The 18,176-nt window shown below is 40.6% G+C and overlaps 1 protein-coding gene across 20 annotated transcripts in view; it reads left to right on the top strand.

The window, feature by feature from the left end:
• scrib (scribble planar cell polarity protein) overlaps window positions 1-18,176 on the top strand; it is a 79,293-nt gene that overhangs the window by 37,156 nt on the left and 23,961 nt on the right. For 19 of the 20 annotated variants that reach the window (XM_037756656.1, XM_037756658.1, XM_037756669.1 and 16 more), the window contains 15 exons: window positions 418-492; window positions 675-819; window positions 2,132-2,250; window positions 2,399-2,598; window positions 3,088-3,254; window positions 3,440-3,567; window positions 3,818-3,943; window positions 4,092-4,277; window positions 5,251-5,616; window positions 7,822-7,884; window positions 11,520-11,609; window positions 12,353-12,430; window positions 12,544-12,861; window positions 14,877-14,957; window positions 16,974-17,222. In XM_037756656.1, coding sequence (XP_037612584.1) covers window positions 418-492; window positions 675-819; window positions 2,132-2,250; window positions 2,399-2,598; window positions 3,088-3,254; window positions 3,440-3,567; window positions 3,818-3,943; window positions 4,092-4,277; window positions 5,251-5,616; window positions 7,822-7,884; window positions 11,520-11,609; window positions 12,353-12,430; window positions 12,544-12,861; window positions 14,877-14,957; window positions 16,974-17,222 — 2,391 coding nt within the window. The remainder of the gene's footprint in view (window positions 1-417; window positions 493-674; window positions 820-2,131; window positions 2,251-2,398; window positions 2,599-3,087; window positions 3,255-3,439; window positions 3,568-3,817; window positions 3,944-4,091; window positions 4,278-5,250; window positions 5,617-7,821; window positions 7,885-11,519; window positions 11,610-12,352; window positions 12,431-12,543; window positions 12,862-14,876; window positions 14,958-16,973; window positions 17,223-18,176) is intronic. The other variant, XM_037756659.1, reaches the window with a different exon arrangement.

Below are 18,176 nucleotides of genomic sequence, written 5' to 3'. Positions count from 1 at the left end.
AAAAGTCATACTAAAAATTGTGAATCAGGTAGGTAGGTAGGTAGGTAGGTACTTTATTAATCCCCGAGGGGACATTTCTGAATTAAAGCAGCAAATGATTGATCAAGCACACAACAAGAATAAAAACTAGAATCAAAGGCTAAAATCTATGTTCTACCACATACTGACACCAAAATGTTGATGTGAATAACAGATACCTTTAATCATCCAATTGATCTACAGAGTGCGTATGTAATAAGGTCACATGCTTTCTGTTTGCTGTGGCCTCAACCCCTCAGAGCAGATTCACTCACTGTTGCGTGTGTTGATTAGAGCATGCAGTCTCTGGATTTGCACTTCAAACATTAACTAAAATAACCAACTCTCCCAATGTTCTCCCTCCTCCTCTCTTTCTCTCTACTTCGTCCCATCTCTTAGCCGGACACCCTCGGTGCTCTTCCCAACCTGAGGGAGCTATGGCTGGACCGGAACCAGCTGTCCTCATTACCACCAGTAAGTACAGTTTAAAGCTGCCCTGTTGCAAAAACTCTGAATCCTATTTATAAAACTACATTACACACATGCAGAATTCTCTCCCTCTAGCAGATTTCTTCCACTTTGTTTGTGCTGTGAAAGTAATGGTTGTATTGTGCCTCTGTGGCTCACTGTAAATGGTATTTACCGTGTGTTTGTAGGAGCTGGGGAACCTCCGGAGGCTGGTGTGTCTGGATGTGTCAGAGAACCGTCTGGAGGAGCTTCCCTCAGAGCTCAACGGCCTCCTGGCTCTCACTGACCTGCTGCTCACACAGAACCTGCTGGAGGTCATCCCAGACAGCATAGGTGAGAAAACACAAGAGGGAAACATTGTCTTAGTGGGGATTCCCACCGAAAACAGTGTTGATGGGGGGGGTGTTGTTCAATGAGACATGAAGTACGATCCAGGAAGTCCAGTTCAGATAACAGATTACTGTGTTTAAGGGCTTATCAGATGCCAAAAACACAGCACAACGGTTTGTAATTCTCACATGATTTTACAACTCTGGAAAGTTTTATCTTTTTGTCACAATGATTGAGAGGTAAACAGAGAAAATATGGTGTTCATGTTACAAAGTAATCCACCAGGAATGTGCGCTTGCATGTTTGATTGGCCAACACATTGTCTTTCTACATGTTGTCTCTGTTGTAACCATCCTCACAGTCACTCCCATGAACGTGTTATTTGTGCATATACTTTATTAGAATATTGACGGTTATTGTCAGAAATGAGGCCAATATTAGTTGACATGAAAGAACCACAACAATTTGAGAAAGTTTTCCATCTAGTTAGGCAGCACTAGTTTCAGTAAACCTTGGAGCAGGCCCACTGAGAGTAGGAGACAGTGCTCTGTTAAGTAAGAAGAGCACTGCCCTCTACTGGAAAAATAATGCCAGTGAAGAGTGACACTGGCAATAACAACAGCTCTGTGTTACCGTTTACAATTTACTTTATTCAAATGCGTGGGTCCATATTAAAAAAATATCTCAAATAGGGATGTCACGTTGATGCAATTTTCCCACCAGTTCATAAACTTGTGATAACACCGGTGTTACCGATTACACATTTAACAAGAAAAGAGGATGCTCAATATATGTAGAGTGCTTACTTTGATCTTAAACATTGGATGGCTGTGTGTCTGGCCTCTCCTGTCGAGCTCTTCGCTGTGGGTCGCTGTCTGTGATTGCTTCATCCGTTGCGCGCCAATTGCCTCATTAATGTTATGGTTCCCTTATAGTATTGGGTTTAAATTCAAAATATTGCCAAATAGGCGCTTTTGCTTTTCTCTTTGACACCAAATCCTCCGCCATCGTCTTGTCTGTCAACTTTTTCTCATCCTTTGTGTGTGAAATCCGACTCCTGCTACTAGCAGCTGACACTGTATGAATGCAGTATTGATTATACGGCACTGATACACGAAAATGAACTAAATGGGTTTTCTTTCTATAAAAAAAAAAAAGCAAAACGACGGTGGGGGCCTTTGGCAAGTAATGTAATCATTGTGTGTCACCGCAGCAAGCCTAATGACAACATGTCACATCTAGTGTTGGTGTCTTATTGCTACAGTTTGTAAAATGGTATTGTGTTTTGTTAACTGGTGTTGTGTTTTGTGTCCAGGCTGCCTGAAACAGCTCTCCATCTTGAAGGTGGACCAGAATAGACTGGCCCAGCTGACTGATTCAATAGGAGAATGTGAAAACCTCACAGAACTCGTCTTGACAGAGAACCTTTTAGAGGTACAGAGATATAAACCCTTTAAAACAGCCTCACACTGACCCAGTTGGGATTTATGTATGCCCATTAATACACAAGTCCAATTAACAGCTATTAAGCTTCATGATCATTTTCACTGAATATTAATGGGTCTCTCTCACTCCCTCAAAGTCACTTCCTCGCTCGCTGGGCAAGCTGAAGAAGCTGACCAACCTGAATGTAGACCGCAACCGTTTGGGCGGCGTGCCCAAAGAGCTGGGCGGCTGTGCCAGCCTCAACGTCCTCTCACTGAGAGACAATCGCCTGGGCAAACTGCCTGCTGAGCTTGCAGATGCCACTGAGCTGCATGTGCTGGATGTGGCTGGAAACAGGTAAACCTCACTTAACACCCTGAACCGTAAATAATTCACAGAAGCCTTTTCGTGCTGAGGTCAAAGATTTAATTAGGCTGCCTTTGCCAAAAATGGACTTTTAGCATTGCTAGCATCCTGCAGAGACATCGCTCCTCCAATTTCACCCTTTTTAGTGTCATCAGGAGCTAGCAGTATAATCTTGTGTAGAAGTTTTTTCAAGCTCTGGTGCTAAATTATGGAAATTATGTATCGGAAAAACCACCAAGCAAATGCATCATTGTCAAAGGATCATTGGTAATTTACGAAAAGTTATAGAGGGAGCAAGGTTTCTGCAGAATTATGAAGGTTATCCCCGTAATTCTTTTTCTTTGTGCATCAAATTATAGAGTTTCTTCGAACTTTTAACTTTTAGGTTAGAGAGTTTTGTGATTGCCAAAAACTATATTTTACTTTTACTCACTGAAAAGGAAAGGTTCTTGCTCATCCTTCATCCTTTCTTTTGTCCAGATTACAAAACCTGCCTTTTGCCCTGACAAACCTCAACCTGAAGGCCATGTGGCTCGCAGAAAACCAGTCACAGCCAATGCTCAAGTTCCAGACAGAGGACGATGAGCGCACAGGAGAGAAGGTGCTGACCTGCTATCTACTGCCCCAGCAGCCTTCTCCGAGCCTCGGTAAGTAGCTCTTAGATAATGCAATGTGAGGTTTTAATTGGATTGTTATTGTTTTTCATTAGACATGTATAGGGTAAATCTTTGGCGGGAGACTTTACTGTTAAATTCTTCAAGAACCGATTCTGTAATCTACAGCTATAAATTCAGTTTGACATCTCTCTCTCCGCTTCCTTCATGATCCACAGAGAACTTGTTGCAGAACAGTGTTGATGACAGTTGGACGGACAGCAACCTGAACCGAGTGTCAGTCATTCAGTTCCAGGAGGAGACCAAGGCTGAGGATGAGGATGATGAGGCTGCTGCAAACCGCAGAGTGAGGAAACACAACAATCACTTTATAAACCCTCTTCATGTCATTTTGCTCAGATTATTTAATGTTTTGCTCTCCTACTTTTCAGCATTGATACTGTACATCTCTGTTGTTCAAATGATTGCGGAATATCTTTTTATTGTCACAAAGTCATGTGACTATTTTCTGTACCTGATCAAGGTTATGACTGACAGAAGTATTTGTAACAGCTCCATACTAATGCATATTTTTAATCTGTTTTTCTTTGTTTCAGGGCCTTCAGCGCAGAGCCACACCGCACCCTAGTGAGCTGAAGGTGATGAAGAAGGTGATCGAGGAGAGGAGGAATGAAGCTTACACATCCAGACCTGATGGAGAAGAAGAGTCTCCTGATCCACAGGTACACAGTATACATCAGACTGTATAATGATTATCGTGGCAATTCTGTCAGCAGCAAGTCATCATTTAGAGATGTAAATTTTTTGCAGTAATCCATCTGGCTGTTTAAGCAGTTTTCCACTCTTTCAAAGTGATGCGTTTGGTTTCAGGATAAACGGCTCAGTGACCTCTCCAATCAGAGCCATGACTCCCATGTGTCCAACAGCACGCTGTCGGCCACCTCCCATGAGGACAGACAAAATGTGACAGCGGCCACGCAGAGGGAGGACCTTGTGGACGGCCACTCCCCTCAGGATGAGGACGAGCTGGATGAGATGGAGGTGGAATACATCGAGGTGAATATTTTAAACATCTTACCGGCACATACGGGTACTTCGCAAAAGGCTGTGCCCCTTTTTTAGGGGATAGAAAACCGAAGATCCCATAGATATCAATGCAATTTGACATGTGTTTTGATTGTAATTTTGACAAGTTCGTAGGCATTCATCTCTTGTTAAACGTTTGTTTTATACATATGACTAATAATTGGTTAGCAATCTTGCCTAAACCTAAACCTTGGTGATACCTTAATAAATGAAGGTTGATCACCATCATGTCCCTTCAGTCTTCCCACGTCCAACACAGTGGTTGTCCAGACATCTCCACATATTTGATAGAATCACATTAGGCTGAGTGTTGTCTGTAAATAACCAACCTGTTAATATTCAACTGTTTGATCTATGGGCTGAGATTTAGTTAGAGACAACAGTCTGATGCTACATACTGTATGACTAATGACTGTACTGCAGCAACCTCCTACTCAAGCTTACTTTAGCTAGCCATGCTAGTCACTGTCACCAGCATCTTTTAGCGATTTACCACACTGTCAGTGAATATTCACACATACTGTATGTGACTCAAATCTCAGTGTGAAAGCCTCGGTTAACCCGCTACACAACAGCTTCTCGTCATTTTCCTGTTTTGTCTCCTAATGTGACAGCAAGTTTCTTTCCCCCATAAAGGAGTGCAGTCTTGGTGATGATGTGATGCCGGAGATCAGCGTTTTTGGATGTATTGTTGGTGCAACCAACTACACAGAAACTCTTCAGCATAGCATTATTACTATTACCGGTTTGTTTAAAGCAGACGGGATTTCCCTTTAAAAGGGGCGTTGTGATGGATGCCTACTCTGGATGATGTGTTGCCGGTCTGATGTATCCATAACATTGTTATGTTATTTCCCAGTTGACGATCCTTCTAACTGAAAGAAAATACTCTGTCGTCCCCCTTTATTAAACCAATTAATTCTGAACCCCCTCGTTTCTCCAGCCCACTGTGCACTTTGCAGAGGAGCCCATGATCCGTGGTTTGGATGAGGACGAGGATGAGGACGGGGAAGACGGCGAGAGGAGCGACGAGGAAGAGAGGCCGGCTTTTCCTGCCGAGAAGCAGCGTCTGATCCGAAAGGACACGCCACACTACAAGAAGCACTTCAAGATCACCAAGCTGCCCAAGCCCGAGGCTGTGGCCGCGCTGCTGCAGGGCTTCAATCCCGAGAGTCTGAACTCTACGACGCAGCCCGCCGAAGACGAGCAGGACGAGGACGAAGAGCAAAGTCTAAGCACCCCTCAGCCCCATCACAGAATGCAGGAGCTTGAAGACAGTCGGCTCCAGGTCAACTCCAGTCAAGTCAAGGTAAAGGAGAGATCCCAGCACGGGTAGGGAGCAGTTCAGGGATGTAGAGGGTAGCTGGGTAGAAACTGTTGCATATTATAAGTAGAAAACATTAATTTCTCAACCAACATTTTGTACACACATGTAGAAATGTAGTGGTACAATAGGACATGTATCGTAGGTACATCATTCACCTATGTTATGCTTAAATTTTCTATTCACGTTGTAAGAATATATTTAAATTGAATATATTTTTTGCTTGCTCATTGCATCTATGCAAACACTTAATACTGTATGCATAGAGTGCCCTTACCACCTTGCAAGTTGCATTCAGTTTGGAGTGGGCTGCCAGCATATATTAAGGATGTGGCATTGCATGCAGGGTCATTGTGGAAATGAGGACGTTTCCCCTTATGCTGTAAATCAAGGGCAGGGTTTTTTTCTCAGGAGTTGATTTTGTGGTTTAACCACAAACTCGACAACAGTCTCAGAACTTTGTCTTTGCTCTGTCCCGTGCAAAGATGTCCTTCAGCAAACGCCTACAAACACTCAGAGGTCATTGCAGATAATACTTTCCAATACTTCGCATCTTTTGGATTTCTTTGACACATAAACAATAAAAACGTGCACATATTGTCTCATACTTAGGGCTGGGCGATATGGCCAAAATCTTCTATCACGATATAGATCATTTCATATCTCGATAACGATATATATCACGTGTTCTGGTAGTTCCAGTAAATACATAGTCTATATGAAATAACCACATGGTAAAGCCTATTGTTATATACTCCTATGTGTATTATATAATCGACAAATGAAAAGTATTTTCTAATTTAATTCAGAACTTTAGTGCAAAATGAACAGTTTAAAGTGAAATTATAGAGAAAAAAATGAATAAATACATTCATGCACACAAATACAAAGTATTCCGATTAAGAAAATAGTTTGATTTAACTGAATTTGATTACAATTTTCTAAAAAATGTGAGTTAATATGTGCTTATTATCAATTTAGACAACATAATTGTGTATCATGATATCTCGATATATGCTTTCATCACGATACGATTCCATTGAAAGACAATAAATTATCATATTGAATTATCGCCCAGTCCTACTCATACTTGGAGACAGATAATTGAAATTCTCTTTAAACCTTTGTGCTTCCACATGAGATTTCATCTTGATCTTTGTTTATGCACAACTAACATACCAGATATGAATTCTTTTGATGCCAAATGATAACGTTCCTGCCACACAAGCAGCCGCAGGCCTTTCTTTGCACAACACTGGCCCAATTCAGCACTAAACTTCTCACCATATTATCAGCCATCTCCTGATTTAAATGAATAACGACATTTTCCACACTCTGCTCTTGTAACATTATGCGCGTGTGTAAGTATGAATGGAATGAGTGAAGTCTGCTCCGGTGTCGCTTCTGAAAATGAATCTCCTTATTGATCATTAATATTTGGGTAAATATTTTTGATTTATCACGCTGATTGTAGAAATCCTTTTTAACGCTGTGATCATCGTCTCACCAAATCTGTGTTGTGTGTGTTTGTGGATGTGGATCTGTTTGTGTGGCTGACCTCAGACCAACCAGAACATATATTGGCAGAGCTGGAATGTGAGATCCAACGATCCTTGTTTGTGTCATACCATGGTAATAATCTTTTATGGGATGTTTAAATTATTGTGGAGAGTTCTTGTAAATCAAATTCAGCAAATCAAAATAATTTTTATGATTTTTTGTTGAACTATCTGTGAATTACTTTTGGGAAGTCATCCTGTAGATATCTTAGCTGAAAGTGAACTATAACCCTGTACAGTTTTCTTTTTACAAAAGTAGGCTTGTTGTCTAGATTAAAGCTTGCTCCTGGAGGAATTTGCTGTCTGTGGTGTGGAGGCTGGGCTTATTCTGGTATGGGAGCTTTTGCCTTCTCTTGTCCGCTCTCTCTACACTGTGTGTTTTGCACAGTAGCTCAGCTCCTTGGTCTTGTCTTTCCATCTCTGCCTGTATTTGCTTCTGGTGGCTGGGGAGTGAGTGTGGGGGATTGCTTCTGCTTCAAGGTGGTCCGCCCCAGTGGACCTGGAAGTCCAGTCCAAGCAGACAGTGGAGTGTTGGGTGTGTTTGGTGAAGTTTATGGAAAGTGTGAGAAAGAGTTTTTTTTATTTTGGCCTGACTAATCCGCATGCCTCTCGCTGGTTCCTGTCCTAACAGGGGGTGTCATTTGATCAAGTCAATAATCTGCTGATTGAACCTGCTCGAATTGAGGAGGAAGAGGTCTGTACATACTCTTTCCCGTCCAGTCTGTCTCTCTGTGTCCCTCACTCATCCACTCATTCACCCACCTGTATTCAGAGGTGGAGAACATTCCCACAGAGATCCACGGTTAATCCAAGCCAATCACTAGGGACCCCCTAACCACAACTCATCTGTGAGACGGCCAGTGTGGCAGAACCTGGATGCAGGAAGGAAGTAGCCATGTTTTATTTATTACGTTAATTGTTTTTCTCACTGAAGAGCAGGAGGTCAAACATTAGTAAAGTACAAGTAAAATGCCATATCGGGCTAGTAAATTGCCCGATCAGGCAAGTGGTAAAAAATAATTAAACACATTGTTTTTTTCTGGAGCTGGAAGTAGCTAAGGAGTGAGCCATCTCGCTTCCTTCTCATCTCTGTTGAGAGTTGCACATGCACAATATCAATCGGGGATTAGCAAAAAAAATGTCATTGGCTGTTGGGTAAAGACAAAGGTTATGAGCTGAAGCACATTTCAATTATACTGGAAACAGGAGTTTAGCTGGGTGGTGTTAGAGGATGTAGGGCGAAACTCCAACTATGTAAAACGCAGTTTGCCACAAGTTTAAGAGCAAGTCGTATAAAACATGACAAATAACTTTTCTGTTATTTGATAACCGTAGGGGCAAGTCAAAATTGACTTTGGGCAAGTAGATGTCTGACCCATTAACATTGAACCCCGTCCACTTTTTAACACCATTTGATCATGCATTAGATATCTTTATAGTTAACTTTAAGCCAATGAGGTTAGCGTTGGTTAACTACATGTAACTGCTGCACTAACTATTTCTATTCGGTTAGGAATCATTATGTGACAATCGTATAACATGCAGCTGTATTTAAATAGTTGAATCTGGCTGAGGACATTTGTTGCATCTCTCCCTCGTTTCTCCCTCACATTTTGAAAACTGAAAATTATCAAATTATTCACACCTTGCCCACTTATTTAGTGAGTTAATTCTATGAAATAAAAGGCCATAATAACTGTTAATTGATTATTAATCATCAATCACCTTTGATATTTGTATCCATTAGCACAGTACTGCATCTGTGGAAAGTCTAATGTATCCTTGTGGGAGTGCTCAGTCACAGGACTTAATGCAAAATGCACATACATAATGTACGAGCAGCAACATTGTTTAGAGCCAGTAATGCAGCTCTTCATCCAACAAGCTTTTATCACACTACCCTTGCAACATTATCCTTTTCAAATGTGATCCACCATTACTTAGCCTTGATTATTATTGAATAACAACTAATAAGACTGATTTGTTAGGAAGTCGCAGCAATTTTCTCCCTGACCATTTATAGGCTCTGTTCCTCTTTTGTTGATACAGGAAAGGGTTAAGCTTAAAGGCCTGTTTGTTGAGTCTCTTATTTCCTCCAGGAAAAGCCTGTTAGTTACACAGAATTATTATGTTTAATCTTTGAGTTTTGTTTGGCCATCCACTGAATAAACAGTGCTGAGTAAATATTAGCAAGTACAAACCTCCGAGTAACAGCTTAGTCTGTACTGCTACATGACATAAGGCCTTAAGGACACGGAAATGTAAATATTATATGTCTAGGGCTGTTATTGTGAAAGTTAAGAACTGAAAGAGAGGATTAGAGCTGCAAAGATTAATCAATTAGTTGTCAGCTATTAAATTAATGCCAACTATTTTGATAATCGATTAATTGGTTGGAGTAATTTTTTAAGAAAAAAGAAATCCAAATTCACACTGATCGACATTTTTCACCGTTTTATGCCATTTTATAGACCAAACAACTAATCGATTAATCGAGAAAATAATCAACAGATTAATAGTCAATGAAAATAACCGTTAGTTGCAGCCCTAATCCGGATATCCACTGACTACTCCGAAACCCCCGAAATATTGACCGTTGCCCCGCGAGGCCCGTTAGCCGATGGGTTTTGAAATTGATGGCACAGCCCTTGAAACAACAAATACTTTTGTTAATTTGTTGGAAACCCTGACTTTCCCATCCTCTCTGGACGCCCACAGTTGTTTTCTTCCTCAAGTTGATCCATATCTCTAAAATGTTTACACATTTTAGGCAGCATGTGATTGTGTGCCTATTTGTCACCCTGCCATTTTCTTCTAAAATGCCACCAATACCCCAAATAGCTAAAACTGTAGACACAGTAGTATGAATCCCAGTCCAGCACCAGGTTCTGCCACACAACGTCTCTGCTACGCTACCTTTCCTCTGCTTCTGCTGCTTTGCTCCTCTTCATCCTCTGTCCACGCTGTGTTGCCCCGGAATGAATGGGCTGCTTCACCAGCTTCCTCCAGGTGTTTTTGTTTGGTACATAGCAGGTAAATCAACTGTCAGCCAGACGAGGAGCGCCATACTGATGAAGATGGATGAAGTTTACTTCTCAGCAGTCTAATTTTGATATTGTTAACATTTATAGATTGCACATGACTTAAAGGGATAGTTCTGGTGTTTTGAAGCGGGGTTGTATGAGGTACTTATCCATAGTCGGTGTATTACCTACAGTAGATGACGGTCGGCACGTTCCCAGTTTGGGGAAGCAGACAGGAGTACCAGCACGGGAGCAAAGCTGTACTGCTGTTGACGGGGCCGCCAGAAAAACTTATTTTAGATACCTCATACAACCCCACTTCAAAACACCTGAACTATAATAAGTTTTTTAATTGTTGAAATGTAAATATTTGCATTGCTGATCTTCTTTTATTTTCAAACATCTTTTTGTAAGCATGCTTTTGTTCATAATGTTGTAAAAATGAATACTCCTATGCTGTTTAGTCTTGGTGAAGAAAACCTGTACTGAAACTTGTTGTTAGAAATTTAGAACCATTTAATATTGCATGGAAATTGTCTCTGCCAGTTAAGTATTTGTGATCTCAAAGATATTTTGTATTTATGTCTGATTTGGTTGCTTAAGAAATGATTATCTCATTACAACAAATGCTGGGGTATCTACACTACAAGACACACTCTCTTCATCTGTTACTCTTTGACATTTCCCCGTTACCTTCCACCTATCCCTCATTTGTCTGCATCCCTCTCCCTTTTTGCATGGCTTGCAAGTACACAGAAAATACACAGTCTGTTATGCCTTATTTAGTGTCCCTCATCTCCTACATAAAGACACATTACATGTTTTCAGTAAGGGCCAAGCTCTTTGAGTCCAGTTGAATAGGACTTTAGACAGTGTGTGTTTGTTCACTTTATGTCTGAAGTCTAAAGTCAGTTCAGTGGTTAATGGTGGATAACAAATTATGCTGTTTCCGATATACTTTCAAACACAAACCTTAATGTCTTTTAAAGCTAAATTCAAGGCACACATCAACCAACTTCCATTTAAAACTGACATTAGGCTCCAGACAAGTCACAGTGTCTCTCCATCCATCTGTTAGCATGATGACATGATGCTGTTGTGATAAGATTGACACCACCTTCTGGCAGAAAGAGGGAGGTCACCCATTATTCATAAAGTTTAAGATGAGAAAATTAATGGTAATCAACTTAAAAATTGTAATTAACAACATTGTGGGCTCGCCTCCCTCTGAATCTGTCCTGAGCTGAGTGGTGTTTAAAGGGGTTTCACTAGTAGTTGTGCTGACTCCCCCCTCTTCAACTTGCAGCACACCCTGAACATCATGCGACAAACTGGCGGCCTGGGTATCAGCATCGCTGGAGGGAAAGGATCTACACCTTACAAGGGAGATGACGAGGTAAGACCTGGACAGATCAGGGAAGCCTAAACTAAGATAAATCTGATGTATTTATGAGTTAAAACCAAATCTAAATATTCGACTGGCAGGACGCAGATACGATGGGATGGCAGAAAGTAGTTTCCTTTCAGAAGCATTCACTATTTTATATGTCTCCATGTGCGTATATACAGTATATATGTATGTTTACAGGGTATGTGTGTGTATATATATTTGTATGTGTATTGTATATGTATATACAGGATATATCATTACAATTGTTTCTTTTGCTGTATTTTCAATGTTAATGTAGCTTTTACAATTTGTATTACCTGCTGTTTTATACCTACTGTTTCGTGTTGGTCTTTATTTACTTATTTATAGATTGTTTTAAATTAAATTAAATTAAATTAAATGTATATATTTACATATAAAAAAAATCAAATAAGTAAATATATATTATATGTGTAATCTACATTTTAAAATGAAATTGAAAACTATTTGTAATATTTTTTTAAATGTAATATATTTGTTTATATATATGTAAATAAAAATTAATAGATATATAAAAATAAAATATATATTTTTTAATTTATATATATTTGTGAATATTCATCTATAAAACACGTTGGACTGGGTTTTTTATGTCTGTGAAGGAAACCATACAAATCATATTTGAAAAAAAGAAATCAGAAGCTATACTACGATATATATTATACTATTCTACAAATGTATTTATTTATTCTTTTTGTTTGTGTGTTCAGGGAATCTTCATCTCCAGAGTATCTGAAGAGGGTCCTGCAGCCAGAGCAGGGGTTAAAGTGGGAGACAAACTCCTAGAGGTAGAGCGTCTTCTGTTTACTTTTCCTTTAGCAACTCTTTCCTCTGTTTTATAGTAAGATGTTTATTTTAACAGCATCACAAGTCAGTCATTCTCTCTGTGTGTTTATCTCAGGTGAATGGAGTGGACCTCAACGAAGCAGAACATCACACAGCGGTTGAAGCTCTTCGTAGCTCCGGTGCTACAGTTTCCATGTCTGTGCTGCGAGAGCGTATGGTGGAGCCAGAGAACGCCATCACCACCACGCCGCTGAGGCCAGAGGATGACTACTTCCCGCGGGAGAGACGGAGCAGCGGCATCGCCTTCAACGTGGAGGCGGCTCCCAGCGGGCCTCAACAGCGGCTCTCCACCTGCCTGATCCGAAACGACAAGGGGCTGGGGTTCAGCATCGCAGGGGGCAAAGGCTCCACCCCGTTCCGCACAGCAGACACGGTGAGGCATGCAAACACATCCAGAGATCCACTCTGACTACACATAGACAAAGTTTATGGAGAGCATCCTCAAATTTACTTGTGATGAAGAGCAAAGACATCAATGAAGAATATATTTTTTTGTTTCATGGTAAAGAAAAGTCATGAGTAGATAGTTTACCATTAGTCACTATAGTTGACGGCTTCCTCCCAGTAAAGTACCTTGTATACATTATGGTGACAGATAGGGCTGGACGATAAAGTTGAAATCAATATCACAATATTTTAAGAACCGTTTTTCAATCAAAAATGCAAAACATTTACAGATTACAGCTTGTCAAACTTCAGGATTAAATGCTTTTCTTTATTATATGATGTACGACTGAATTTCAGTTCACATTTTAGTGATAAAAAACTGAATTGATTAATTGAGAAATGGTTGACAGATTAATTGATAATGTAAATAATGGTGAGTTGTATCACCTAACCCTTTTACATACGTTAAAAGGCACTGGCCTATAAAAGCAAGTTACACATTCAGGATATTTAAAGCTTCCCATCACAAGTACAAATCTGACAATTGCATCCAAGTCTGTAGTAGGGCTGCAGCTGTCGATTATTTTAGTATTAAGATATTTTACTGATTATTCCATGGATTAATTGAGTAATCGGATAAGAAATATGTTTGCTTTATTATTAAAGAGCAATAGTAGACAAAGAAGAAAATAAGACTGAACTCTTAAAATGAACAACTAATTGGTTTCCTTTTTTAGAAAAATCTACATTTTCATTGCTTAAATCACATACAATAATGTTATCTGTCAAAACTAAACCCATTTAGTGCGTTTAAGTGCCGTATTACATTCTGGGTTTTAAGTAAAACATTTTCTGAAATGCAAACAAATAAATAAATAAAAACTTTAAAAAAAAGTCCAACTCTTATGGGCTACTCCTATAAAACTACTCCTATAAAAGTTTAACTTTAAGATCACAGGTTTCAGTTTAAAGAGAAAGATGATACTGAGAGATGATCTAACGCTTAAGACACAATTTACCATACAATCACTAATAATAAGCCTTGAAGTTAGGTCACTGAGTGTTTGCAGTAACTGTCTCAGTCACAGGGATCGCTCTTTTAGCAGCGTCTATTCTAGCCACTGCGTTTACATTCGTCACCAGGGAGATGGAGATATGAATAGCCAGCCCTGACACCTGATAGGTCCACTGTAACTGGACGGGGTGAGGTGTATATTTGGGCCATCGCAATACGGCATTGCGACTCTTGCAGCTCAACGAGCCCACAAAGAGGAAAGGACTCATAAACGTATGATTTAGGCGGGTCTGACTGAGACCTTGCCTCTCTTTCAAAAGCTTTTTGAAATGGATGCAGTGACTCGGTTGGTTGTTGGTTGTTGGTTGATCTGGTGCAGTAGACTTTGCTCCTGCATGTGTTTACACATTTTGTTTTGACTAAGAGTTCAGCTATGTTTTTATTTGTTAAACAAATTGTGTAATTTGTCTGAGAAAAGGGGGGGTGATGATTTGTGCTGCTTGTCCTGTAGAGTCCAAATGTGTCTTAGTGATCAGAGACTATGCTGTTGTAATGTATGAGTGATTTTTTTTGTTTAGGTGTACAACCTTATATCACAATGTGTGCCATTATGGGCTGCTAATATCTCAGAATCCTTTTTGTTAATTACCACTGGCACACTTTATATAGGTAGTTCTATTTTTGGCTCAGTTTCACACAGTTGGATATAACATAGTGACTGAGCTGGCACACTGATTCATCACAGCATTGCAGCCTGTTGCACCAGACCCTTTTTTACCACCGGCGCTGTCTAATTTGATACACAGACAGGAGAGGCCAGCAGAGATTAGTGGAATAATTAGGTAACCTCTCCCAACTTAAATACAGAATATTAGCAACGTCTCTTTTATATGTAATTCTTAAAAAACAGTCTTGGAAAGTGCATTGTAATTCTGAGTAATTTATGTACATAAAAGTTTAAACATGTGACTGTCGTCTGTTTTTAGGGAATTTACATCTCTCGCATCGCAGAAGGGGGATCGGCACACAGAGACAGCACGCTGCATGTAGGCGACAGGGTGATCTCTGTGAGTACTACCCGTCTCCTCCATGCTGACATCATAGTATTCTGTGTGATCAAAACAGGGTTTCCTTTACAATGTTTTCATCCATGATTTGAGAATGGGAATCACCTTCCTCCTTTCACTCTTCCACGGTTACTAGGACTGTAACGGTACACAAAATTCACAGTTTGGTATGTAGCTCGGTTTTGGGGTCACGTCATGACCACGCCCACTTAGGAGACATGAAGTGTATATCATTTCAAACCATTGGTGGAGCTTGTAATGTGTCATCTTTGTTATAGAGCACATTTGCTACAGCTGATAGACAACAACTGGTGAACTGCCGATCCTTTCCGAGTAAAACTCTAGACTCGGTCACAGGGCGTCCCAAATTGAAGTCTCATACTGAACCGAACGTCTTTTACAGAACGGTTTCACCCCTAATGATTAGCTCCAGTAGGGGTTTAGGAATGGGTTCAAATAGGATCCAGTATATCCGGACTCTGGTGTTGTTACAGCAGTTATAGTTTTTGGGGTAGCTAAAGAACACGGCCTGATAATGTACTCTATAGTTAATCTACATCTGGGGCCTTTTTTCTCAGTTTCCAGAGGATGTCCCATCTCACACAATGTAAAGGAAACACTTAGTTTATTTCATCTATATGTTTTAATATTTCCATTGTAAATGTGCAAACAACACTGCTCTCATCACTCCGATTAAGTCTTCACATCTAGATCAGACTAACTTATGTTAGTTCCATGCAGAGAATTAATTCATCATCAGAATCTCACACATCAAAACCATAAAATACCGTCCTTCTACTAATTCTAACCCAGAGTCTCCTTGGATGCAAATTGTGTAGCTCTTTTGGTTAAATAATGCAGCATTTAGGTTGTATGTTTCACTGCTCAGGGGTTCCTGCATGTCCTCTCCATGCTCCTTTGTTTCCTCTGCTGATCACACTCCAAGCTTGGCTTTACTCGGCTTTTTCTGTCAGCATATTAGTAACTCTTGAGTTGCATGTTTTAATACAGTCACAACCATTCATATCACACACTTGCTGTAAACTGACTGATGGTGGTTCATTTTGATTTGTCCTGAGGTTCCTCCCCCAGTGTGCCGAATGTGAAACTTCTTTAATACACCTTTCTTTCTGGGTTTACTCTTCACTTTTCTCCGGCAGTTTTTGAGCTCTTTTTATTTTGTCTATAGATCATAGGCTGCTTCTTTTTCTCTCTTTCTCACACTCTCTCCATCTGCATGCTCACTAATGTATTAAGTGCATCTCCCTGCCTGCTTGGTGGTGGGTATGGTGTTGGGGTGGACAGGGCTGAGCCTGTATGAAGCAGCGTATCAGCCGATGGTAAGAGCTGGTACTGTCGGGTCAGTGCTGACCTCTGCTTGTCACTTTGGACCAGAGTACAGTTTTTAAGATTGTGCATGTCTGATAGCTACCCCCTAATCTAAAAAAACAACACTAATGATTCAACAGTTTTTCATGATAAAGTTGTCTAAGGAAATCCCTGCTTGCCTTTGTTGACTTAAGATCAAACTTCTTGGAGAAACTGCACACTTCCACTTGTGTTTTAAGTAAACAAAGGCAAGAAAGGGTGCAAGGTGTTTAACTGATCATATTTAAAGAGAGCAGCATAAGCTGACTTTAGGGAATATCATAACTTTTTGGGAAAGGAATAGATTTGCTTGCTAGTAGCTTTTCTCCCTCACGGTAGCTCTGCCAGCTTACATCGCCAGTAGCAGCCCGCTGTTACCCCGCTCCCTCGTTTTTTCTGCCTGTTCCTATAGCTCTGTATCGGTGTTGGGTTCTTCTCCTAATAACAGTACTCACTGTGGTGCACTCACTCACAAACTCTGTGGTTTAAATATCAGAATGATTCAGATGTTGAATAAATCATTTGTAGGTGTAGAATCTGATTAGAGGAGACTGATAGAAGCATGCCATTTTTTTAATGTGGCCCGTTGTTACTGGGAGCGTCCTGGTGGGCTGACACCCTCCGTGGTTGGTTTTACTGTCGATCCAGATCAATGGTGTAGACATGACAGAGGCCAGGCATGACCAGGCAGTAGCGCTCCTTACCGGCACCTCCCCCACCATCTCCCTCTTGGTGGAGCGAGACCCGAATGCACCAGGGGGCTCTCCAGGTCAAAACCGGGCGAGAGCCCACTCCCCTCCACCCCCAGAGCCCTCAGATTCACCGGACCAGGAGGAGGACGGCCTGAACGTTCACGGGAACAACCTGAGCCGAATGGAGGACGAGTATCCCATCGAGGTGAGACCGACTGCAGTACTTAAATATGTTATAGTTTTTAATTTTATTAGACCGTGCTGTAGAAGCCTCATGAAGGCATTAATGTTTGTTTATTTGGCCCCTGCCTTATCCTTAATGCTGTCCAGTTCCAGAGAAGGTGGTGCATGGTATGAATGCTTGGTCTAATTTAAGTAATGGTGTACTTTAGAGTGTAGCATTTCCAGTCGTCAATAATGCAAAGATAATGCTGTTTACTTAGCGGCTTATGCCTGTAAAGATACAGTATGTGCATGCAGTAGGTTGGTTTGGGTTTATGTAGATGTAGACATGACTGTAACCTGATGTTTAAAGGGCGGGTCCATTATGTTATTATTATATTTTTTAATAGTTTTTATATCATTCTGTAGCTTCACAGTTGTGTTCCTAATGTATTCAAACTTCACCACGTGATCTGATGTAGGTTTCTGCATGATGACGCTGCTACAGAATACATTATATACACATCCTTATAGTCAGTGTATTAACGTTACATACAGTAACTTAGATGGCGGTCAGCATGCTCCCTGTTTGGAGAAGCAGACAGGAGTAACGTTACCGCCGGCACGGAAGCTCAGCAATGTACTGCTGTGTGGACGCCACGTTAGTTTGGCTCTGAAAGTCACACAATAACAAACAAACTAACCGATCGGTGCAGCGGTAGACTAGTAACTCCTGTGTTCTGAAAAACTGTAAAATTAATGTTTTTGTGGAGTCTGGTCTGGCAGCTTCAGTTCCCCATTGGAAAGGGCTGTCTGATGGCGAGGTAATGCGGTGAAAATATTGTAAATATAGCGTACACTTAAACTGTTATTGATTTTTCTAAAATAAATTTTTCTGCTGCTCCCGTCCACATTTACTCGCCATCAGACAGCCCTTTCCATCGGGGAACTGAAGCCGTTATATCGCTCTCTTCTAAGCCACCAGACTACATTCACA

The sequence above is a fragment of the Sebastes umbrosus genome, chromosome 21, assembly GCF_015220745.1.
Source record: "Sebastes umbrosus isolate fSebUmb1 chromosome 21, fSebUmb1.pri, whole genome shotgun sequence".
NCBI lineage: Eukaryota > Metazoa > Chordata > Actinopteri > Perciformes > Sebastidae > Sebastes > Sebastes umbrosus.
Note: the sequence above shows the minus strand (reverse complement) of the source record. Positions and strands in the feature narration are given on the sequence as shown.